Source organism: Fulmarus glacialis, unplaced genomic scaffold (genome assembly GCF_000690835.1).
Source record: "Fulmarus glacialis isolate BGI_N327 unplaced genomic scaffold, ASM69083v1 scaffold3558, whole genome shotgun sequence".
In the NCBI taxonomy this organism is placed as follows: domain Eukaryota; kingdom Metazoa; phylum Chordata; class Aves; order Procellariiformes; family Procellariidae; genus Fulmarus; species Fulmarus glacialis.
This window is the reverse complement of record NW_009226165.1, coordinates 41,361-65,915: the sequence shown is the minus strand read 5'-3', so window position 1 is coordinate 65,915 and position 24,555 is coordinate 41,361. Positions and strand designations below refer to the sequence as shown.

The following is a 24,555-nucleotide window of genomic DNA, read 5'->3' as shown; positions in this document are numbered from 1 at the left end:
TTTACTAGAGAGGCTTTCGATAAGATCTTGAAATAGACTGAAATACATACTTGGATTACTGTACTGATTTGGGGACTAAGGGTTTTGTGTTGGATCTTAACGTTCAGTAAAACCAACCTGTTTCTTTAAGGTTTCTTATTACTTTAGTTAATATATATCCTGTTCAGTTGGCTTAAATCTGTTGGTATTCTGCTGATCAATGTGTGATGTGTGGGGGTTGGTTTTTTTTTTTTGGAACATCTGTAGCATTGTTGCATTTTGTTTCTCCATAATGCTTTTAAATAGAAATTTGAACAATGGGCTGTCAAATAATTCATGGGAGAAGCGTGAAATGTAGAGAATAAATTTGGGGGGATCATCAGGCAAGGATATTCCTTAATATTTTATGAAAACCTAATAACTGTTTGCGCTTTCTACATTCTTTCCCAATGTGCTAGATATGCTATTAAGGACCTTTTGAATCATGCTTTCTTCCAAGAAGAGACTGGAGTACGGGTAGAACTAGCAGAGGAAGATGATGGAGAAAAAATTGCCATTAAACTCTGGCTGCGAATTGAAGACATCAAAAAACTCAAGGGCAAATATAAAGATAATGAGGCAATAGAGTTTTCCTTTGACTTGGAGAGAGATGTCCCAGAGGATGTAGCACAGGAAATGGTAAGTGTTGGTGGTCTTACAAAGCATCGGAAGTGCTGGAGTTCTCTGACAGTGAAATGTAGTCTGTCAGCCTCTGCATGTGCTGTTGTTACTGTCTAGAAATAAAACGACTTCAGAAGTTTGTGAATAAGAAGTTAGTGCCAGAGAGTGGTAGCTTATATTGTAGCACTACAACAGTGGCTGTCTATGACAGTCTGAATTCTGTGAATATATCCTCCTTCAGGTGGAATCTGGCTATGTCTGTGAAGGGGATCACAAGACAATGGCGAAAGCTATCAAGGACAGGGTATCTTTGATTAAGCGAAAGCGAGAGCAGCGTCAGTTGGTGCGAGAAGAACAGGAGAAGAAGCTTCAGGAAGAAGGTAGTCAGAAGCAGCAGCTGGAGCAACAGCAACCATCAAGTGCTTCCCATGCAGGGTCAAAGCATGCCCTGTCTGTCACTGGTACTACTACTGTCCCCACTACTTCAGCATCGGTTTCTACACAAGTGGAGCCTGAAGAACCAGAAGCCGATCAACACCAACAACTGCAGTTCCAGCAACCCAGTATATCTGTTCTTTGTAAGTGTGTTAGTTGGTTTATTTAGGAACTCTTGCACTTACACAGTTCCCCCCCTTATAGTCTTAAACTTTTGGTGGGTATAGCAGTAAATGTCTTAAGATGTTGCTGTCTGCCGTTGCTGTCTGCTGAAGAACATTAACTCACTAGAAAGCACAGCAAAATAAGATGCATTCCTGTCCCTTGGCTGAGCCAAGTCTTGGCACAATTCACCGTCCAGTGTCTTAGCACAAAATAATTTTCCTTTGTTTCAAGTTAATACACTAAATGAACTGGGGCACCTGAAGCACGAACACATGTCCTAGTTTTTGCTGCCCTCCTATAGGGGCAGTATGTTCTGGCTCTGCAGAAGGCTGTATACTCTTGCATCAGTGCAGTTAGAGCTATTACAAACACTTAATTGAATCCTTGTTAACATACTTAAGGTGGAAATGAGATTAATGTACAAGCAGTTCAGCTCGTAATTCGCTTTCTGAAAAGTTTCATTTTCTGTTTTACATGCTATACATGAAAAGATGAATTAACACTCCTTAATTTTTCCTGTTCTGCCATCCCAACATTTGAATCAGTATTTGAATAATGATGGTAGATGAGAACTTCCGTAGTAGAATGGTGAAGTTAGAAAGCAAATTACTATCTGCTTTTTAGGTAATAGGGATTTTAAGTTCTCTACTATGCCTACATCAGGTGCATCTGCCAGCCAGCACAATAGACCTGTTTTATACATCTGTGTAAAATTAAATAAATAAAAATAATAATTAAAAACCCCTGAAAGGTCATTCATAACAATGTGGAATTTAAGTTTCTATTTCTAGTCTAGCCTTTTATAGGAAACGTAGTTTACTATTAAGTATCTTCCCAAAGAACTCATGAAATTACTGATTTTTTTTCAGAGATTAGGGGAAGGCATATTGTAAGGAATTACTGTATTGAGGAAGAAAAAAAAATATTTTTTTTAACCAGCTTAAATATTACAAAAGGTAAAATGCTGATAAGGTCCATGTGACATGGCACAAACATCAATCTAATAGTTGATTGATTATTATACCTTTAACATTGTAAGTCCAGACTGCAGTTCTTGAAATGCAAGTTTTTATCTTTAACTTCTGCAGCTGATGGGACAGTTGACAGTGGCCAGGGGTCATCTGTTTACACCGAATCATGTGTGAGCAGTCAACAGACTGTGTCGTATGGTTCTCAGCATGACCAGTCAATCTCAACAGCTGCAGTCCAGGGATATGCAGCTTCAGTTGGCCAAGTGCAGCCGCAGCAGCATGGAGGATATCAGCCACCTGCAGTGGTAAGCCAGAACTTACAGTATTGCAAATGCATGGAATTATTTGATTTCATATTTCTCTTGAAAGGTGAGAGGAAAGTCTGCCAGGCAATTTTCCATGCATGTTTTGTTTTGCATGTGATACAAATTCTGCATGGGAGTAGTAAAGGGGCTGTTTTTGCAAGGTGAAGTGGGGGTGGAAGTGCAAGGGCATATTTGTCTTTAAAGCTTTTATTTAATCTTGAGTGCATTTAAGCAGAATGATGGGTTAGGTTTTTAATGGATGGAAGTAACGTCCTCAGAACAAGACTATCTCACGAAAGTAAGCATTTAATCTCACTTGGGGAGGTGATGTGTGTATGTGTATATGAAGTTACCAGGGATCAAGCTGTTGGTTTGATTTGAAGAAGGGATTAGAATAATTTGAGTTACTGTATAAGTATGAAATTGCTGTGTGTGTTCTGTGAGGCTTTGATTACAGATTCTTCAGGTAAGATTTTTAACTGTTATAGAATGCTGCATGTGAGAACTCCAGACTGAAAAGACCCCACACCCTTGTTCCCAATTTTATTTCTAGCTTGTGTTGATTTGCTTATCAGTTGCCATGCGTATTCCTTTTCCCTGGAAAGTCTGCACTGGGCACAAATACTTTTCCTACTATGTTCATTTGTGTTGCCCTTTTATTTTGGTATGTTTTTTTCCTTGGTATGTTTTTAGATCCGAGTATGAGAGTATGCAGAAATCTATTCTAACTCTGGGGTAGAAGTTCTGCTACTGTTATATTGTCTTCAGTGGTGCCCTTGTTGCTTGTTTTTTTACACAAATAAAAATAAAAATCTAAGCCTGAGGCAGAGGCATTATGGTATAATGTAGCAATACCATAAAGGAGAAGATACGACACTTAAGACTGAGGGTCCTCACTTTTTTTGGTACCTGTGGTTGTAGACTTTATTATGGAATAGTGTTACTAGCTTTTTGGAAAACATGCTGGTTTCACTCACAAGCAAAGTATCTCCATCTTTTTCAAAGGCACTTAACCTGAAGCTTGTGGGACATTTAATCAAATGAGTTTTTAATCGCCCTAAGTTCTTGTTCTGGGTAAGCCATATTTTTGCGTGTGGGCATATATTGGACCAGAAGCCATTTCACTGTCTTGGGATGGCTAGCTTCCAGGTTGAAAGACCGTAATCTTTTGAGAGGGGATGGGAGAACAAGAATATGACAGAGGTATAGTCAAGCTGCTTAGTTCACTGCTAAAATATGCTCGTGCTCTATGATGACAACAGTGGTACCAGATTGACAGAATGGAGTAGAACACTACAGGAACTAGTAACAGTTAATTGGGAAGACAGAATGACAAGTCAAAATTATATTGACAACTGGAGAAATGGCCTTAAAAAGAAAGAGAATGCTGTGCAATCAGGACAAGAACAAGGTTCATGTTTGAACAGGAATAATCAGCTACACAAGTACAGGATGAGCAACAACTGACCAGGCAGCAATTTTGCCAAAAAAAAAAAAAAAAGGGTCAGGGATTACATTGGACCACAAGCTGGACATGGTCAAAAACATCATGCTGTTGTGAAAAAGGCAAACATCATGTTATGTGAAGTAGTTCTGCTCTTGGCCATTGGTAAGTCTGTCCTGGGCACCCTGCTTGAGTGAATTTGAGGGTGAATTGGGAGAGAATTCAGAGGAGAGTGACAAAAAAACCCCACCAGCAATATTGAAAACATGGTTTATGTGGGAAGACTGAAAGAGTTAAGCAGAGCCTATGAAAGATGAGCTTGAGGACAGAGAAAGCTGTAAAGGCTGCTGTAAAATAGATCACAACATTGTTGTCAGAGTAAGAAATAATAAGTCTAAATTGCAGCATGGAATTATAGTTTGGGAAGGGTTTTTTTTTCTAACCAACAAGGATAGTCAAGTACTACACTGTCCGTAACTGGAGATGTTTCTGAACAGGTTAGATAAATTACAGTCAGGAATGACATATATAACTAGGCCTGCCTTGGAACAGGTGAAGTTTATGGGTAAAGTATTTATTTAACTATTTGAGTTCCCTTATGCCTCTCCCAAATTTTTGAGCAGTCTAGCAAGATTTCTCACATCGGAAATCTTTAAAATCAGATCCCCACTGGATATCTTGAGTTCTTTTCCCTGGAGGTCTGTATTTGATTTCAGTTATGTTAAGAAATCGTGGATTACATCCATAAGAGGCATATACCATTAGAGAAGGAAAACTTGCAGTTGAAGACTGCCTCTTTCTATTCACTTGAAATACAATAAAACACACCACACCAAAAAAGGAATTAAAAAAAACCCCAAACAACCTAAATCCCCTAATTCTGATTCTTTGAATTTCATTGGATTTTGACCTATGGCCTCCTGGATTGTGGCAAGATTACAAAATCCTGATGCTTTTATTTGCCCAGCGTCTGGAAAATGCTTGTCTAAGACTAATTTTACTAAATTTTCCACACATTAAACCAACTTTTTTCCACAAATCATGTTGTAGAATATGTAACGTTTAAATTTTTATAGTAATGTTTTAGTTAATAAAGAGCCAGCTCCATACAGTTAGTCCACTTAAGTCAGGCAGGGAGGTGCCCAAGCAGAGAGACTGGTGAGGTGGTTATGTATAAACACATACCTACTCACTAAACCAAGAATGAATGTTTGAAAGGTCATCAGTATCTGTTTAAGTTTTGCTATTTGTCAGACTACCAGATGCTGTGAGTACGCACAGTATGGGCTGCATCAGTGGCCCCGGAGAAAATATTCTCTCCTGTCTGCTCTGCCTTCCACGTGCTTCTTGTAAGGGTACTAGGGAACTTTCCGCACTGCTCAGTAACCTAAGGCAAACTTGGGTCCTCAGAGGTGCACATAGTCTGTTCCCAGTGTGTGTTGGCATTCATTCAGCATTTCTCATACCTTCTTGCACACATAGTAGTCAGTATTGGGCCTCTCATTGTGTGTCTGCATTTCTTTTCTACCTCATTATAGTTTTTGCTGGTTTTGTTTTTCATTTTTTTTGAAGTGTTCAATTCTTAACTTTTGTTTTCCTCCTTTAGCCTCAACGTGGTCGTAGCATGTCAGTTTGTGTCCCCCACCTTCCTGCTCTTCCCTCTATGTCCTGCATCCCTCTCAGTGCTCCTTGCACCCCACCACCAGCGCTGTCTGCACCTCTTTCTCCTTTCTACCTTCGGACTGTCCCTGAAGAAACCTTTGCAGAAAAGCTTTCTAAAGCCCTGGAAAGTGTCCTGCCCATGCATTCTGCCTCTCCACGCAAGCATCGACGCTCCAGCCTGCCCTCCCTCTCTGTCAGTCCTGTATGTGTTACCATTTGCCTCCTGGCACAGTAAGATAAGTTATCATTAAATACATCCTGGACTTTGGGCATTTTTAAAATGAGAAAATGAAGAGCTGATTCCTTATACTGTGCTGCTGGAATGTTGATCTTTTTTGGGAAGCAGTACGCTTAAACATTATCAAACAGTGGCTGACCATTTGTTTTTTGTATTTTAGGATAGTATAAATGTGAGTTACCCAGTTGTAAAGGGAAGACTAGTTCTTATCCCCTTAATTCAGAAGACCAGCTTTTTATTTTCCAACTTCTAAGCAAGCATTGAATGTTAATTAACCCTGCACAAAACAACTAGCTTTTAAAGCTTGGTTGCTGTGGCTGGTTATTCTAAAAGCTTTGGCTGGCTGTGGTAGTGATACTAGAAATTCAGAGTATGAATACTTTTGAGGATTTTTCTGTAAATTTTAATCAGAAATGCCACTTCAGCTGCTTCTTGATGGGAAGAAGCCATTGTTTCATGTTTCTCGGAAGGTTAGATGCAAGATAGCTTGCAGGACAGGAGGTAGTCTGTTTTCAGTTTTGGGCTTTGATTTACATGAAATAAATTTTGAGAAACGCTTCTCTGTAACTGAAGTATGTGGAACTAGTTTTCAGAACACAGGAAGAGTTCTTCATCCTGTAGGACCTTCTTGTTAGTGTTGGTCAATATGGAAATTTGCTGCTGCTTTTCCAGAAAAAAGGGGCTGGGGAGAAACAGAACAATGTGGAAACAGCAACTTGCAAAAGTCATAAATAGCATCTGTCTTAAAGACAGTATATTTGCTACTGACTCTTGCAATTTTTTTTTTCCCTTTAGGGTTGATAATACATTGTCTCTCAGCATACTGTAGGCAGAGATGAAAAAATGCAGAATTACTAAGTTTTTTGGTATTCTTACATAGAACTCACTTTATCCCTACAAATCTTATTTAAGATGAGCCTCATCTGAAGTAGTACATCATATGGAGTGGAATTGCCTTGCGGACTCTGCTGTTACTAAACCTGTGAATGTGTTACTGTCCAGCCAAGAGTTAGTTTTTTTTCGGTGAGTGCGAATTTCCTATGTGAAAAGGTATGATCAAAAGTGATCAAAGGGATCACGTTGGGCAGAATCGAAAGGCTCTGCAGTTTTATCATACATTTTTTCTTATCTGTGGGCTGGAATGGTTCAGTTTGTCTCGTAAAAGGTTTCTCTTTAGCTCTCGGGATTACAAGCAGAACACATACCTGACAGGACACTAGCACTGTGGTTTTTGCATTGGATAATATTAAGATTTAATGCTGTTTTATCTTCTAGATGCAAACTAGAGGCCCTGCATTGTTGCTGCTATCAAGTTCTGAATTTTCATATTCTCCATATGGCAATAACCTCAGGGGTTTGATTGGCTTTCAAGCACTGATCACAATGGATAGCCCGTGACAATAAATCTCTTTCCATTGTCAGGAGCAAACCTGGTTTATTTCTGTGAATTATTGGAATTGGACTGGAAAAGCAGCTCTAACAAGCAAATATTTCCATTTGTAGCTATGCCTGCCATGGATGTATTTAATGGATATTTACAACTCACCTAAATTTTCTAAGTACTGTATGTTTTTGACCATGAATTGAGTAGTCATTCTATAAAGTTACTTCACAGAACTGCCTAGTGAACTGTGCATGTTGATGTGCTTTCACTTTTAATGTATGAATTACTTGTCTTGTTCATGTCGATACAGCCTCAGCATCCGCGTGGGGGAACACCAACGTTCCCAGATTCACAGATATTTTTCCCAACCGTTCATGAACGGCCAGTGTCTTTCTCACCACCACCTGTCTGCCCGCCGAAGGTGGCAGTTGCTCAGCGGCGCAAGAGCACTTCATTTTTGGAAGCCCAAACTTGCCACTTCCAGCCATTGCTGAAGACTGGCCAGAGTTTAGTTCCACCTGGTGGTAGCCCCACCAATTGGACACCAGAGGCATTCGTTATGCTGGGCACAGCAGCTCAGAGAGTCGCTGGAGAGCCTCTGCATGTGCAAGTTAATCCTGTGTTTGAGCCAGCTCCTGTACACAGTGACTATAGATCTGGACCAACACCTCCAGAGGATGCTCACTACAGAATGCATCCAGAAGCTGTATATTTGGTGGGCATGCACTACCCATCACAGGTATCGGAGCAGTATGATCAAGTAGCTTATAACTCTCATGCGACTGAACAACATTTGAAGCAGGTCTCTGAGTCAAACCATGGGCAAGGTGGTCCTCCACAAAGCTCTGTGTTCGACTTTCAATCGGGGCAAACATACCTGGCAAGACATGTTCAGAACCTGAGGCTGGATTCTGGGATGGGTCCCCTTTCTCCATTATCCAGTGTTTCAGCTCCTCTGAGTGCAGATCCTGCTCAGATGACGTTTCACCAGGTATTTGTTCCACACTCTGCCCCGGCTGTGCTCTCTCACAGTGGTGATGGCAGAGCGAGCTGTGTCTTTGAGTTCCATGTGCACACACCAACTTCTGCTCCAGCAGAAGGGGCGGTTTTACCCCAGCGGGTCTACAGAAGTCGCCGGGGCTCTATGGAGACCAGTCAAGAGGAATCCACTCCAGGCATAGGGTCCCATGGTCGGCTTCAGCCTGTGACAGAGGAGCAGTGTAACTATCTTGGTCCTGAGTTAGCAGGTCCCAGAGGGGGCTCTGCCAGGCGGAGCTGGCCGGAAGGAAGCCCAGAATACTCCAGTGATTCCTCACAGCTGACTTCCTCTGACACTGGCGATTTCCAATCTCCTCCCCCTACCGGGGGGTCATCTTCTGCTTTTGGTTCAGACTTCTCATTGCCCATTGTTCAGCTGCCTCAGAAGGTATTGCAAGAGTCGCAGCTCTTCATCTGCTTCCCCCAGGGAGCCTCGACTCAGCAGGCCTTGTCCACCTCGCTTTCATCAGGACCACCTGCACTCTATCCTCAGGTTACAGGAGCAAACCCTTCCAGAATTTCTGTACTCTTTATAAGTCATACCTTGCACTTAAAGGGGAGCCTTGCTCTTAGTCTTGCTCCATGTGGTTCTAAGTATTAGCATTCATGGGGGTGTCTTTCCACCAAGTCAGTAGTATACTAGGATCTCTTTAACTTACCAGGTTGCAGTGAAATAATGAGGCATCAGCAACCACTTGGTCTGTGTTCAGCTTCGGCTGAAATGTTGGTAGGGCTTTTGTGTTAAGGGTAACAAATGGTCAATATTCCTCCTGGGACTAGTTGTTCTAGTGGCAAGAGATAGCTGGAGTACCAAACTGGCTTTTAAACAATGGGCTTAATGAAGTGTATCTTCTCCACAGTTTGAATCAGTAGTGATAGTAAAACTTGCTTTGTATTTATGTTCCTGCTCCTTAGCCATTTGATGAGAATGTGTTATTTGAAATATTCTTACTTTCGTATGAATGTTTCATTAGACAACAACAAGGTTAATTTGGTGACTGTCCAAAATGCAAGAGCTTTTTCTAGGCTTGGGGGGAAAAAAGTGGAAAGAGAGGAATGGAAAGGAGCTGTATTATGTATGTGTACACGGATTTGGAAAGGTACTTGCAGGATCATTACTGAAACTAAACAAGCTGAGTAGTAAATTATTGGCACAAACAACTGTTGCTAATAGGCATTATTTAGAATATGGTGTCCTTTTAAAAAGCAAAATTTGACACCTGAAGCTTAGTTTGGAGGTACATGTTTTATCAGCATATATGGTATTTGCACTTACAATAGTCAATAACACATTTGTACTCTGTGACTGTGGGGTGTATGTCTATATATATTGTGTCTGCACTTGTAGTCTGAAAGTTTTCGTAAGATAATTTTTTGTGAAAAGAGAGGATTTACTTTAAATAGACTTCTCTCTTACTCCTTCTGTTCTTGGAATTAGGGGCTCTAATTTTAGTTATTGGAGTATTAGCAACTTTGGGATTTGTGTGAGGGAACTGGAGGAGAATCATTTTGCTTTTTGCAGTAAGGTCAAGAACTAAATATTTGAGGCTTTCTGTATGGGATAATAAAGGTGTTTTATTAAAGCTGAAACAGGTTTAATCGCTAGTCTAATAGATAGTAATTCCTGTGCTGTAGGAGAACTTGTGGAGTGAAGCTGCTAGGCAAGAAGTGTGAAAATTACTTGGGGATTGTTTCTCCATAAACCACCTTTGTTAAACTTCAGGAGGTGACTTCTGATGAATGTAAAATACAGCTGGAAAGCACAATAAGGGGTCATGATTATCTTACAGAATATAAGTTCTGGGATCTTTTATCTAATTCATTAAAAGATCAGAATTTGAAGCACAAACTTGAGTCAATGTGAACAGATGTTGCAGCAGTGGGATATAGCACACGTTTAGATTCTAGCCAGTAAGGGCCTCAAGCTTCTAAAACAGCAAAGAAAAAAATGGTTCTTTTTGTTGGCAGTCTGCTTTCCCCAAAGTTTCTATAATGAAAAAAGTATGTAATTTTAATAAACTTGTTCCTAATAAGCTTCTACAAGCTGAGTGATCACAGCATCAAGGAATTTTAGTAGGTATTTCTGATATGATACATATGCACCAGATATGTTTCTTACAAAGGCAGTTCACCACAGTGGTGCATGCTCAGTGAACTTTGGAGGTCTTTGTCTAGTTGTCTCCCAGGATCTGATAAAGAAATATAATGGTCACAAAAATAATAATGAAAATCCTGGGATCTGATAAAAAATGTCAGCCACAAAACCAAAAATCTATTCCATTTTCCTCTACATCTTCCACATTCATTTGTATGCCACTTATCCATTTTTTTCATTGCTTATTCATTCAAAAATTCTGTCTTAGCTAGGCCGTGGACCCCCAGATTCTTCAATATCCAATTCTTGGTGGCTTTTGAATGGTAGTGAGTCTGGAAATGATTTCTAGCTTGTATTTTGACATGCCACTCAAAGGGAACTCATGACATGTACGTGTACCGAGCACTCTGTTATTGGTCTAGAATTCTGTAAATCTTTGACTTTTTTAACAGATAGTTTTATTTCCTTCTAGCCTCCTTCTATCTCCCCACCTAACTGTGTTTAGAACACATGTAGAGGTAAAACTTAATACCTGTATTTCCAGTTATCATACCAAGGCATCCTGCTTTTAAAGCATCATCTGTGGAAGAGGAAGCTCGTAGGCTGATCAGTCTCATGTTGAGGGGCATGTGGGTTGCAAAGACTTTCTGTATTGGTTGTGTTGGAAAACTTAAAATGGAGTTCAGTACTTTTCTAGATTGCTCAGCTGTTGTTCTGGTTGTCATAGTGGAATTTGGCCAAAAGGACTAGTTGTCCAAAAGGACAGCTAGAAACCTATTCCAGCCAGATCATTCCAGGCAGAAATGATTTTAACTGCCTGTTGCAGAAACCATAGGGTTTTTTAAGCTGATTCTCTATTTCTTTTTTTTCTTCTCCAGACACAGGTGCAAGGCCAGTCAGCCTCAAGCAGTGCATCGGTGCCATCCCAGCCTACCCAACACACTCAGCAGGTAAGATCACAGTCCCTAAACCCAGGACTAAAATACTTTCAGTATAGGATTTTGATGACTCTCTAAGAGCAACTGACTACCTCTGTTCCCCCTTCAACCCATGGTTTTGGACAAAACCAAAGGAATGCTCTGGTTCTCACCCTATCTAATGTGCTATGAGGTTAACTTCATTGACTTTCTGAAATTTATTTTTAGAATCATGTTAATGCTTGTTTTCATGTCTCTGTCTTCCCCAACTTCTACCTGAGCTTGCAGTGGAGGTCCTGTTCAAGGGAGGCATGTCAGGATTTGCAAGTTAGAGTGTCTAGACAGGCAGACGTCATTCTCATGATTTCTTCTAACTGGAAATACTGTCTTCTGCAACATCCTCTTCTCTTAACTGCCTTTTATTCCTTTATAGAATCTTCATTCTTGTTTTCACAGGTGAAATAGTTCTGTTGCAAAATTTGATAATGGAGTTGTATTAGTAATGCTGCTAAAGCTTAATTGACTCGGCATATTTAGAAGAACCACTGATGTCACTTATTGAGGGAGTAGAAAGTAGAATTTAAATAGGATATGATTTAAAAACTTCTGTGGGGGGAAAAAATAGCTTCTGCCTCTTTTCCCTACTACAGAATGCACAGCAGCCAGCCTCTTCCCAACAGCCTGGACAGTACCAGCTGCAGCAGCCGTCAGTTTCTGCTGGCGCCACTCCCACACAAACTGTCTCTCAAACTCAAACTTCACAGATCATGCCAATGCCTCAGGCAGCAGCTGGGACACAGGTAAACCAAATTCTTCTTTCTAGCAGAAGATTTTTTTCTTCTTCACAGCTGGCAAATTCAACATGCTGCTACTTTCACTTTCGTCATCTTTTCTAATGGTTCCAAAACATTCATCCAGATAATAGTATTCTTAGTGTACTACAACTATCAGTTTTGTTGGAAAATGCGTTGGAAACCCTTTCTTTCACACGTGGCAGTCGTGAGTAATTTGAGGGAGGGATAACACTTCCGAGCCCAAAGATCTTTAAATTGTCAAAATTATCATGAGGTGTATTGATGAATGGTATATTATGAATGGATTTTCAGGAACTTGTCATTTCTCTGCTTCCCATCAATGTCTATCTTCTGCACCATTATGTGTGTAAAACATGTTCACTTATTTAGGTAGTGAACCATAAGGACTGCCTTCTCCACTCTGTCATCTTTCTTGTTAAGCTCTTCTCCTTTACTCCCTGGTCAAGAAGCTTCTGTTACTATTACTTCATTTTGGCTCATATCTCTATCTTGAACATGTGAGCCTTTATTTTGTTTTTAAAATTGTTGTTTTGTTGCTTGTTCATCTAAACTGCCTTTCCAGTTGCATTGTTCGCTGGCTTTAATTGACATGTCCCCTGCCATTCTTTGAATGCTGGCACAGTGGCTTTTCGTTCTCCGTTGCTTTAGTCCCCATACCCAAAGCTGACAGATTTGTTGAAAGATTTGCACTTCTTTCCTGTAAGAAGGCAGGCTTGGCTCTGGGGACAGAGTTGAGGGGAATTTGATTCTGTTTATGCACAAGTCGGTGCTTCAGGGTATTCAAACGTTGCTCTTTCACCCTCTGTGGGTGTCTGTTTCAAGAGCCTGTTGAGTTCTTCAGGGGAAGTGTGGCAAAGTGAGGACCTTTTGGAACTCCAGCCAACTTCCCAGCCACTCTGCCAACTGTGCTCCCCACCCACTTTAACAGAGTGCTGTAACTTGAATAATTCTTTCTTTGACTAATGCATAAAGATTCTGCTTGCTGCAACCCTGCTTTAAAAAAAAAAAAAAATCTATCTCTATTTTCTTTACCTCCCCAGCTTCCTGTTTCCCAACCAGTGTCGATCATCCAAGGCGAGCCTCAATTACCTGTTGCAGCACCTTCTCTCCCTCAGCCTTCAGTTGCCCCATCAGTACCCATTGGCTCTCATTTTCTACCCATGGGACAGCCCTTGCCAACTTCCATGGTTCCCCAGTTCTCAGTCTCTCAGTTGCCCGTAGCAGCTCCTCATGTGTCAGTGGCTCAGCCAGGTTTCCAGTCACTGCCCATTTCAATGGCAGCTGGCATGAATCAGCCATTGCTCACACTGGCAACGTCTGCTGCGGCAACCACTGTCCCTGTAGGATCAACCGTTGTCCCTAGCCAGCTTCCCACACTGATGCAGCCTGTGGCTCAGTTGCCCAGCCAGGTTCTCCCGCAGCTCCTGCAGCCAGCTGTCCAGTCCGTGGGATTGCCAGTCAGCATTGGACAAGCTGCTGAGGCTTCACTTCCTGCTGGAGATGCTCTTTACCAGGTATTGTTGCAAGCCAGCAGAGCTCTTCTCCCCATTTTTGCCTGTTCCTCTAAGGTACCAGATCTGAACTGTGTGCCCTGGCCAACACACTTCTCATAAGAGAGCCATTAAGCCACGAAGATGAATTCTGTTGTGTGGTAAAGGACCATTTTAAGGAGGGGGGGGGAAAGTCCTTGGACACCCTGGTGTTTTGAGGTTTTCGTATTTGGCAATGGAATTTGTCTAAAATGACAGCATCATAGTGCAGGACTTCGGTCAACCACTGTGTGAAAGAGGACAGTTATATATCCAAGAGATTTGTCAATTTGGAAAAAAAAAATCCAAAAAATAGTGATTTTAACAATGGGGGATGTGTGTTGGAAAGAAAATCACTGGCAGCATATTCAGCAATGTCAGTATTTCATTCCAAGTCTGGGAAGGGGAAGGGAGGTGGGGAGGGGGGGACACGGACTTTCTAGAAATAAGTCAGACGGCATGGATCTTGAAAATGATGTAAGTATCTGATGCTAGTCATGAAATGCTAGGCTGCTTTGGCACAGACTGCTTCAGCTACTTTGTACTATCACTGTAAAAATGGCAATCTGAATAGTGATTCAGTATATGATTGTTCTTCTAGAACAAAAATTGTATAGATGTAGAAATATCTGCACTGGGATCATAAGGAGTGCTGTAGAACACAAACAGTGTGTAGGAATGTTCTTTGGTTCCTGGATCAGCTCATCACGACAGGACAGGAAGAACACAAGAGCGTTTTTGCTACTAGTCTCAAGAATCAGCAGCAGTTGCATAACATCTTCTGAGCAGTAGTTGTTCAGCCTGAAAATTCTTCAAACTCACTTCAAGTCTCAGGCCTTAAAATATTAAGCCACATAGGCAACTGCAAAAGTTGGGAGGTAAAGATTGTTTTGCCTAAGACTTGGAACTTTGGGTGGGAATTTGCTTGTTCAAGCATGGTGACTTGCAAGCTGAGCTTTGGCTACATGAACAGTTTGCTCTGCTTCTCTGCGAAGATAGTCTTTGGGAGTGCTTGAACAAGTACGGAAAGTTGGAACATGCCCGTGAAACTGATACTTTTTTTTCCCTCTCATTTAGTAATTACCTCTGACATTCACTAACTTGACTCCCTCATTTCTATTACAGGGCTTCCCATCTCGGCTGCCGCCTCAATACCCAGGCGACTCGAGTGTCGCACCTTCTTCTGCTGTGGCCTCTGTTAGCATTCCTTCTGCCGTACTGTCCCCTCCCTTACCCACAGATGCAATGGCTCAGCCGGGCTATCTTGCTCCTGTTGTGCAGCCGTATGTGGAGCAGAACGTTTTAGTTCCCATGGGCAGCCTAGGAGGACAGGTTCAAGTGCCCCAGCCTACAGTGAGTTTAGCGCAACAGGCCTCATCTGCCTCCTCGCAGCAGGCAGTTTTGGAGGTAAATATGTTGAATATAATGTAACAATACATTTAGGGTGTTTGAATTATGCAACAGTGTATGTGTGTGGGGAACTAATCCCTTCCATGCTTGTTTTCAGTTGGAAATTAATATTTCAAATGACCTTTTTCTTACAGCAGAATGTCATGCCAATGTGGGGACCTTGTTGCCACTGGCTGTTCTGTTGGGAAGTGAGTGTGCATCCTGCAGGCAAAAACCTGTTAACACTTCACTTCTTGCTAGTACTGTAGAACATTTTTTCCATATCAAAGATAAACTGCAACTGATAGCCTTTGAGAGTCTGTCATTATGCCTACTCCCTGCAGCGTGGTTCTTGCTAGGGAGAATTTGAATTGTCTTTTGTGTTCTGCGTTGGCTTGCATTTTGCACATTCTGTTAGTAAGACTGTGGCTGCATGGCAAACTGTAGTGACACGTAACAGTAGAAAGGATGGCTGATTTCCTCTCCCCATCCCTCCCCAGATGATGATTTGCTTCATTGCAGTTTGCTCTAGAATCTTTTGTAAATCAGAGCTGTCTAGATGCCAGCTGTTTGAAGTTCTAGAAGGGGTAGTGCTTTTAGCTTTACAACTGATTTGGGAGGAAACATTGAAGACTACTGGGCTACTTGAAAAGGAACGGTATTCTTTGCGGGGGGTTCTTGATGTAGATTTCTATCCATAGGGTACTCAGGGAGTCTCACAGACTGCTCCTTCAGAGACTCTTCCAGCAACACAGCCTGCTCAGTCTACCCCTTTGGCTTCTTCTATGGATAGGTAAGCATTGTTTTCTTTGCACCAAACTGAATTTCAATTTCATGTGTTAGATTATTCTTTCTTGGATGATCCTTAGGTATTTCTTTGCACCAGGGATATTTTTTTTCACTGAGGGTGTTCTTGAGGATGTGAGGAAATAAACTTCCTAGAGGAAAAATAGGCTTATGAGAGATGGAGTAAGTTTTGATTTACAGCAGGGTATGGAGGGAGTACATAGGATTGTGTATAGTGATTTAACTTCTAATGCTTTTTTTATTTGTCATGTCAAGTGGATCATAAGGGATGTTTTTCTGTCCTTTTGGCACTTAAACAGAATTCAAACTCCAAATAGCTTGAAAACATATTCAGAAGATATATTTGTACAATTCAGCTTGCAAGAGGTATGTAGCTAAATAATTACTATTAGAATTGCTATTCAAGCAACCCTAAGACTCTTCTCGCCTACTCTGCGCTTAACAGACATCTACTGCTATCCAGAAAAGAATACCATCCGGTAGGGTAAACTGTATTGTTGCAGTTATGGAGTGCATGGATACTAACGTAAAGTTGCCTTTTTTTTTTATAGTGCGCATTCTGATGTTGCTTCAGGATTGAGCGATGGCAACGAGAATGTTCCAGCTTCTGGCGGAAGGCATGAAGGGAGGACTACTAAACGTCATATGCGCAGGTCTGTCCGCAGTCGCTCTCGCCATGAGAAGACTGCTAGGCCGAAACTGAGAATTCTAAATGTGAGTATTTTTTGTTCTAGTGACAGTTTGGTAGTGATGATGCCTTTTTTGAGCTTCAAAAAGTTTATTTTCCTTTGAGGAATGTGTGTCTTCTGCGGTCTCGTTCTGCGTGCCCACCCCCCGGCCCCAAGTACACAAGCTATCCAGTGTATTTCTTCTGCTTCTGGAGTCAGTGTTACAAATGTCATCTATTAAAAGCTTTTTGGAGCATTAGATATGGCAAAATTGGCTTGCTTAGCCACCAGTGATTCCACAGACTATTCCAGAATATCTGCTGTATCCTCAGAAAAAATGATGCTGTACATGGTACCATTTATGAGACTGGAAAGAGAGAATATGTTTGTATTAAACCAGTACTGTTGCTTTGTCTCTGTGAGCTTTAAAGCACAAGTCTTAAATTCTCATGCTTTTGGTTTGAACTATTGTTTTCTTTGCTTTAGGTTTCAAATAAAGGTGATCGGGTAGTGGAATGCCAGCTAGAGACACACAATCGGAAAATGGTTACTTTCAAATTTGATTTGGATGGCGACAACCCTGAGGAAATAGCTTCAATTATGGTAAGATATATTTTAGAGGTGAAGAATTGAATCCAGTCTTAATCACAATAGTAATATAAGCAGTCTTATTTTCTCATTTGTGTCTCAGAATTACTCTTCCGTGTAGCATGGCCTGTGCTCACCTTATTGATATGCAAGCACAACTAAAAACTCTGGGCACAGAGTGGTATATCAAATTGACAGCTAATACTGCATACTCAGTTCACATGAAAATTTGCGTCAGTTTTTACCTTAGAATTGTGGTTTTATCAAGTAAATCTGCTTTTTGTTTTTTTGCAATCTAGTTTTTGAAAAACTGCAGACAACTATAATTTTCTGAAAGTGCCAGGTTAAACAAATTCTGTTTGCTTTTCTAAGAGTAAACATTGCTAAATCTTTAAAACTTACACTTAAGCTTTGAGGGTTTTTGCCATTGTTCTCAACTGAAATGGCAAGATCCTACCCTTAAAGGAAGGAATGGGAATCACTTTTTGGTTTCTGAAAGTCAGTAATGACTGATGCTGCTTTTGACTGTCTCGAAGGAAAAAACCTCTCCATTCAATGTATAATGGTCAAGCATAGAAAAGAACTTGCCCTGTAGAGATAGCTTTCAATGCGAGTACTGTGTAGCATGGAATAGAACCCCCCCCGTTTTTTTAATTTAAACTCGTATTTTGGGGCTGGTACAATCTGAATGAAATTGAGATTGTTTTAGTGTTACTGAAGCGAGGGGGGATGACAAAAAGCAGTATCTTTTGACAGCTTCTTGGGCACCTGTGCAGCATTCATCTTTTAGCTTAGAGAGGTGGCAGAATAATAGGTGTTGTGTGCTGGATTCATACCTGTCAAAAGGAACCAAATCAGTGACACTGGAGAATTGATCTCTTTGCCACTAATGGCTTTCCAAGAAAGAGGAAGAAGTTGGTTCTTGGCTATGTACATGTATTGGCAGCATAAACAAATCAATAACATGAAGTCAAGTGCCAAGAAATACAGAGAGAATACACAGATGTCTGTCTTTGCCTCATACCTAAAGTGATCCTATGGAGGAATAAAAGAGTATGGTTGATTTTAAAAAAAAACAACAACAACAACAAAACAAACCAAGCCAAAACCAATGCCTCTCCCCCTCCCAACAACGAAAACCACAAATATTTGAAGATGAGTAGAAGCAAAATAAGTGAACTGTGCATCCAAAAAGCAGTGACATAGTTAAAGTGTGCAGCCTAATTTAGGCAACTGAATCTGGAACTCTGTGCTCATTGGTTTCTTGTTGAATATTAAGAAAACCTTTGATTGTAAGACTTTCTGGTTTCCTTTTAATCAGGATACTATTAGGCATACCCCATATAGGTATCTGTCATTGCTCAAATTAAAGCACTGAAGGTTTCTTTAACTAGTAAGTATTCTGCATTGCAAAGCCTGATACAAGCACATCATGCTTGTCTCTCCTTTTTCTGAACCAGCATCCCAGAAACTCGATGTAAAAGCAATGTCTCAGGCTTTATCTCTAAGGCACTTTCTCTCTGTTTCCCAGCAGAGGTACTGTGACTGACAGCTTTTCTTCTGTTTCATAGACTAGCTGTCTCTGAGAGTTATACCGTGCATTATTTCAGGAGACAGAATTTTCTCATGGGTCAGACCGAACTAAGAATGTCTTGCTAAATGCCAAGTATACTTGTTTAAGCTTGTTTCCTCCAATATAAGCAGCAGCATGTACTTTTATAAAGCAATATAATGTACTGAAACTAGATAGGCTGAGCAATCTTCCTCTCCCCGTATTGGGAATTAATACTTGCATTTACGTACTACAGCCAGACTTTGAGTTAGTGATGTGCAATCTGCGTAGAGTAGAAGTTCTATTTGGCATGGAAAGAGAGAAGCACAGAACACATCTTTCAATACAGAACTTTCAAATTTTTCTTATATTATAGTTCCCTTTAAATATGGCTCTTAATGTACATTACATTAGATAAGAGGAACTGCAGTAAGATAAGGCTGCTAATTTTAAATTTCACTGTGCTAAGCAAAGATTGAGGTGACAGTTTGATGAAGAAGTGAGATTGAATGTTGTTCCACAGCAAAGAATAAACCAGGGCAAATACTTCTGTGCTGGAGATAATTTTAGAAACAATTATTTTTCTCTAAGGTGTCACCATCTTTTTGTTGTGCATAAGAACAGTGAAGGGAGGACGAACAGTAACACCAGAAGCAAATTATGGTTATTCAATATATTGTTTTGAAATAATTTGTGGAAAATTATTGTTGCTTTGTTCTCTTTACAGGTGCAGAATGAGTTTATTTTAGCAACCGAGAGAGACTCATTCGTAGAACAGGTACGAGAGATTATTGAGAAAGCAGATGAAATGCTAAGTGAGGATGTAAGTGTGGAGCCAGAAGGTGATCAGGGTTTGGAGAGTATGCGGACAAAAGATGACGGCTTCTTTCCAGGATCGCAGGTATGTAGAGGACAGATTGCCTTAGCTATTTGTATTTTCCGTTTTGGGTGGTATGGTTTTGTGAGTAGAGCTAGCTAGAAACTGAAATTTTCTTTCATGAGAAATATCAAAGCTTAATAATTAAATGAAAAGACAAGCAGAGAAAGCTTCATATCAGTGTGAGAGCCTAAAATTCATTTAGAAAGCTAAATAATGTGGACCTCTTGCTTTTTGATGTGTTCTAACATTTCCGAAGCTGCTGCATCTCCTAACAGTCCACTAAACAGACAATCTTAAATGCTGAGGCTTCTTGGATTTGAGGTTACTGTGAGGTAGGACACTAAAACCCCCAGCCCTGTGCTGCTCACTAAACACTGAGAGCCTGGACTCAGGCCCTCTACCCAGTGAGCTACTAAGAGATTGGATGGCTTGGTTAGGAAACACAGGTTTTGAAACTCGTTGCTGGGAATAAGAAGGGGTGACATTCCCTGAATTTCTGCCTTATTTCCACCCAGAACTAGTTTGAAACATCCGTTTATCTGCGGAATGTTTAAGGAAATCAGTTGGACTGCCTGCAAACAGAGTGTTTAGATCAATTTGTTACATTGATGGTCACTAAGCTGAGAAGCTCTAAAAGCACTGTAGCTGACATTTATTTGGGCAGAATTCCACTAGTTTGGTAATGGTGCTTGGGTCCAAGGTACTGCTTACCTTAAATGCCCACATTTCAGTAAGCTAGCATTTTAAGAAGTATCTTGTGGGTTTCTGTCTCAGAATAGAAGTTTAAATTTTATCTTACTTTACAGAAATTAGAGTTCAAACAGCCAGATCCTACATCTTCCATGCCACAAAGAATAGGTAAGTCTTTTGTGATTTTTTTCAACAGTTACCTCTTTCTGTTTCAGCGGATGGGTGCAGCCAAGTTTTTATTTTGTATGATGGAGTGCACATTCCATATTGCAGGTTAAGTATTCAGTTACCACCATGTATCACTAAACACGATGGAGTGCACATTCCATATTGCAGGTTATGTATTCAGTTACCATCATGTATCACTAAACATCTGACTTCTTTCTGTTTAGGGGTTCCTCCTAGCTCCTTTACCCAGGTTGTCCATTCTGCAGGAAGACGGTTTATTGTCAGCCCTGTCCCTGAGAGTCGGTTAAAAGAACAGGGCTTTTTCACATCTGCTGTTCCTGGAGGAAAAGAAACTCCGGATATGGGTAAGTTATCTAAACCCTTAAAATCTGATGGCTAAGACATGTTCATCGAAACTGTGAAGTTGGTTAACTAAACTGTTCCTAAAGCCCTCTTAAAGTACTTGGGGAAGTAAGGAACTGTCTGTGCTGGTAAGAAGTGATCATAATTTGGGTGATACTATGCAGGATTCTCAGGTTGGGGGGGCAATGCTGATGGACTGTCTGCAAGACTCTGAAACCTTAATTCTGTATTTTAATGTAAGCCTGGATTTGTAATTTTTTTTTTTTATTATGCTGAGAGGTAAATGTGATCTTAATCTAGCAATAGACAATAATATTGTAATGAACTCCTCCAGGTGGACTGACATTTTTCTGTTCTTCCAGTTGCTGCATCTCCACTACATGGTCCTGGAATGAATCTCTCCCACTCGGCATCATCACTGAGCTTGCAGCAAGCTTTCTCTGAGATGGGGCACACTCAAATGACAGAAGGACCTAGTACAGCTCCTCCAGTGTTCAATCAAACAATACCACCACTTCCACCTGCACTTTCTACCATGGCGGGCAGTGGTGCACCTCCTGCCTCTGTGGCTGCTTCTTCAATATCAGTTCCCTCCAGCACAGGTGTTTCTGTTCCAGGATCTGTTACTTTGCCTTCAGAAAGTGCAGCTGTTGGAGTTGCACCAAGTGCAAGTGTGCCAAGCTCTGTTTCTCCACCTCCAGCCTCACAATCTGGACAGCAATCAACTGGTGTCGCTTCCAGTGTGAGCGCCCCTGCTTCTTTCTCCTTACCCACCACATCCCAGCCTGCTCAACCAGTAACTGGAGACATTGCCCCCAGTATCAGCACAGCGTCGTCTTTGGCACTGCCATCTACCCAGGTTCCTGGTGTCACTGGTCTTGGTGTCGTTGCACCAGCTGTGACATCTCAGTCTACTCCTCAGATTGTAAGTAGTATGGCAGCACCACAGGCATCTGTTGCCCTGTCTCTGGCTCAAAACGTGGCTTTGCAGCTTCCTCAGCTTAGTAGCAGTGGCTCTGTCTCCAATCTGGCAGAAACAACAGTTGTAAGTGCTCCACAGTCACTACCTGAGAGCGGGCAGTCTATGGATAAATCACACCTCTGCAGTGCAGCTGGCTTGTCTCTTCCAATCTCTGCACCTTTATCCTCAGTAGCAACAAGCATATGTGGTTCAGTCACTCAGCCAATGATACATCCCTTACTTGTCCCATCAGGAATTACATCAACACCTGTCCTACCCCAGATTCCAAGTGTGACACCCATGTTGCCCCAGGTTCCCTTACCTGGTGTCTTACCACAACCAGTCACTAATTTGCCTGCAGTACAACAAACTTTGATACACAGCCAGCCTCAACCAGCTCCGTTACCCAATCAGCCTCACATTCACTGTCTGGAGGCTGATGCTGATGCTCAGTCTAAAGCTCCTGGTATTGATGATATAAAGACCCTGGAAGAAAAGCTACGGTCTCTCTTCAGTGAACATGGTAATGTGGGAACAGCGCATCCGTCAGTATCTCTGGAGACATCATTGGTAATGGAAACTACAGTTATTCCTGGGATACCAACCACTGTTGTTGCACCAACTAAACCCCTGACATCCATTAGCACTTGTATACCTCCGAGCAGTTTGCCTCTTGGACCAACTGGCTTGCCAGTGCTGACACCAGTTGCCACTCCCGGGCAAGTGATCACCCCAGTCAGCTATATTTCGGCATCGAGCAGCATTGCAACAGCAGTAGTAAAACCAGGGACCTCTCCTTCAAAGCCGCCTCTTAGCAGGGTACCGGTAAGAAATGCAACATTTGTGTGAATATTCAAGTATTGTAGGAAACAGCCTTCATGAGCAAAATCCCTTTTATAAAGCAAAATACTTACTCAGGCAGAGGTGTCTTCATTTAATATAACACTGAAAGTTTTATGCTCTCATTGTTTTTGTGTCCCAAGAGGTGTTTTTTTTTTGTCCATATTGGGGAAAAAAAAAAAGTCCAATTCTATATTGTGCCTCTGAGAGAGCTCTTTAGCGTTGCTGTTAATTTTTCCTACTCCTAAACTACAAACAGTGAAGCAACTGTGGTTTGCTTTTTTGTGGGTTTTTTATTGTTGTTTTTTCAAATAGGATTTGGAAAGCTTGCTTTAATTAGCTTTTTATCTTGCACATGATCACTAGAATGAGACAGGGTGGTTGTATGTTTCCCAAAGTAGTCAGGATAGCTTAGCTTTGCTGCTTATCATTAACCTGTTCCTTGAAGGCAAAGGTGAACCTGACTGAAAGGTAGTGGTTTTCTATTTTTTTCTAAAAGTCCTCTGCTGCTTATGTGGTGCCTGGATACTCTTTTCCTTCCAAATGTTAGATTTGTGAAGGCAGAATTTTGAGAAGTTTAAAAGATATCTGGATATCTGAAAACAAACTTTTGTATTTGTTTACTGAATTGTGCTACTCTTTCATAGAGATAGTCATGATTTACAGTAACAACTTGAGATGTGTTGTGGACATTGTTACCTGCTCACTAATCGGAAGTATCAATATGTGAAATTAGACTACCTATTTTCTTTTAAATGGCTCCCTGTGTTGGGAGACAGTGCATTTCAGTATTTTAAACTATTGGTAGCCCTTTCCTTTTCAAAGTTAAATGGAAATAGGTTGAAGAAACTTTCAGGTGTTTAACAAACCAAAAACCTTAATACTCACTTTTTGTTTCTGTAATGTTCTTTTCCACCCACCAACACTTTGTGTTGGTCTTCTTTGGCTAGCCTTGCTATTGACCAGTTTCAGGCCATTCGAATTGAGCTAATGCTCCTAGCTTCTCCATTCATTAGTAGTCCTTCCCTTGTACTCTTTGTATTCAAACTAAGTAGAAAATTTCTGCTTTGTGTGAGTGGGAGTATGTGCCAAGGAAGTTGGGAAGGAAACCTAGACACAGAGGCATTCATTTATATAGAAATGAAGTTGAGACTTAGAAAAGAAAGATTAGAAAGTAATAAAAACTGGTATTGGTTCAGGAACAGTTGGAGCAATTAGAAACCTGCTGACTGCAAACCTGTAATTACAAAGGCTTGGGTTTAAATGTAATAACTGTTTGGGGTTTTTGATGTCAGTTGTGGGAAAACTACCTCCTCTCTGAAGTTTTCACTTAAATTAGTTTGGGGGTTTTTGTCAAAGCTTAATTTTAGTTTCACTTTCTGTGGTGTTTGTGAGCTTTAAGGAGCTTGCTGCTTTAGTTTTCTGGGGTTTACTAAACTGTGTATGTGTGCATTTTATTTTGTTTATGGCCAGCCTGTTAACCTAGACAGTTAAATGTGTTTTGTCTTGTCTTACGAATTTGTATAAAGTACGTTTTGCCTTTTATTTATAAACTAAATTATTAACTTGCCACAGCTTAGCGATTCAACATGCCTCAGAACAGGTAACATCCATGAGTATGTTCCTAATGCACAAAAAAAGCTGAGGTAATGCAACTTTGTGTAGTTCCTGCTGCAATGTTTTTGGGAGGATAGATAATTATGGAGCATATCTCCACCAGGCAGTTATTACTGCAGTTTGAACCATTAGTTAAGCTGTGGTAACATGACTGTAAGCTAGAACTGGTTCTGCTTATTGAGGACTGGAGTAGACTTTGGACTGATTACCCATATCCAGCAGTGCTCGCTGTCGTACAAGGGAAGCCAGCTGACCAATGCTGTAACTCATAACGCTGTCATGTATTTCTCAAACGGAAAAGTCATGGTCAAGCGTCAAGATTACAGCTGAGAATAAGAATTGCAAATTGTGTAATGGATCACTTAAATCCTAGAACTTCCCACTTCCCTAACTAT

At 40.9% G+C, this 24,555-nt stretch overlaps 1 protein-coding gene across 1 annotated transcript in view; it reads left to right on the top strand.

Annotated features, from left to right (window-relative positions):
- The window catches only part of WNK1 (WNK lysine deficient protein kinase 1), a gene marked incomplete at its 5' end in the record, with an annotated part of 105,943 nt that overhangs the window by 61,100 nt on the left and 20,288 nt on the right, over positions 1–24,555 (top strand). The window contains 16 exons of the mRNA XM_009582709.1: positions 438–657; positions 881–1,217; positions 2,328–2,515; positions 5,566–5,823; positions 7,554–7,982; positions 11,255–11,326; positions 11,944–12,093; positions 13,149–13,622; positions 14,763–15,044; positions 15,728–15,819; positions 16,385–16,547; positions 16,988–17,104; positions 19,369–19,542; positions 20,328–20,379; positions 20,604–20,744; positions 21,105–22,528. Coding sequence (XP_009581004.1) covers positions 438–657; positions 881–1,217; positions 2,328–2,515; positions 5,566–5,823; positions 7,554–7,982; positions 11,255–11,326; positions 11,944–12,093; positions 13,149–13,622; positions 14,763–15,044; positions 15,728–15,819; positions 16,385–16,547; positions 16,988–17,104; positions 19,369–19,542; positions 20,328–20,379; positions 20,604–20,744; positions 21,105–22,528 — 4,573 coding nt within the window. The remainder of the gene's footprint in view (positions 1–437; positions 658–880; positions 1,218–2,327; positions 2,516–5,565; positions 5,824–7,553; positions 7,983–11,254; positions 11,327–11,943; positions 12,094–13,148; positions 13,623–14,762; positions 15,045–15,727; positions 15,820–16,384; positions 16,548–16,987; positions 17,105–19,368; positions 19,543–20,327; positions 20,380–20,603; positions 20,745–21,104; positions 22,529–24,555) is intronic.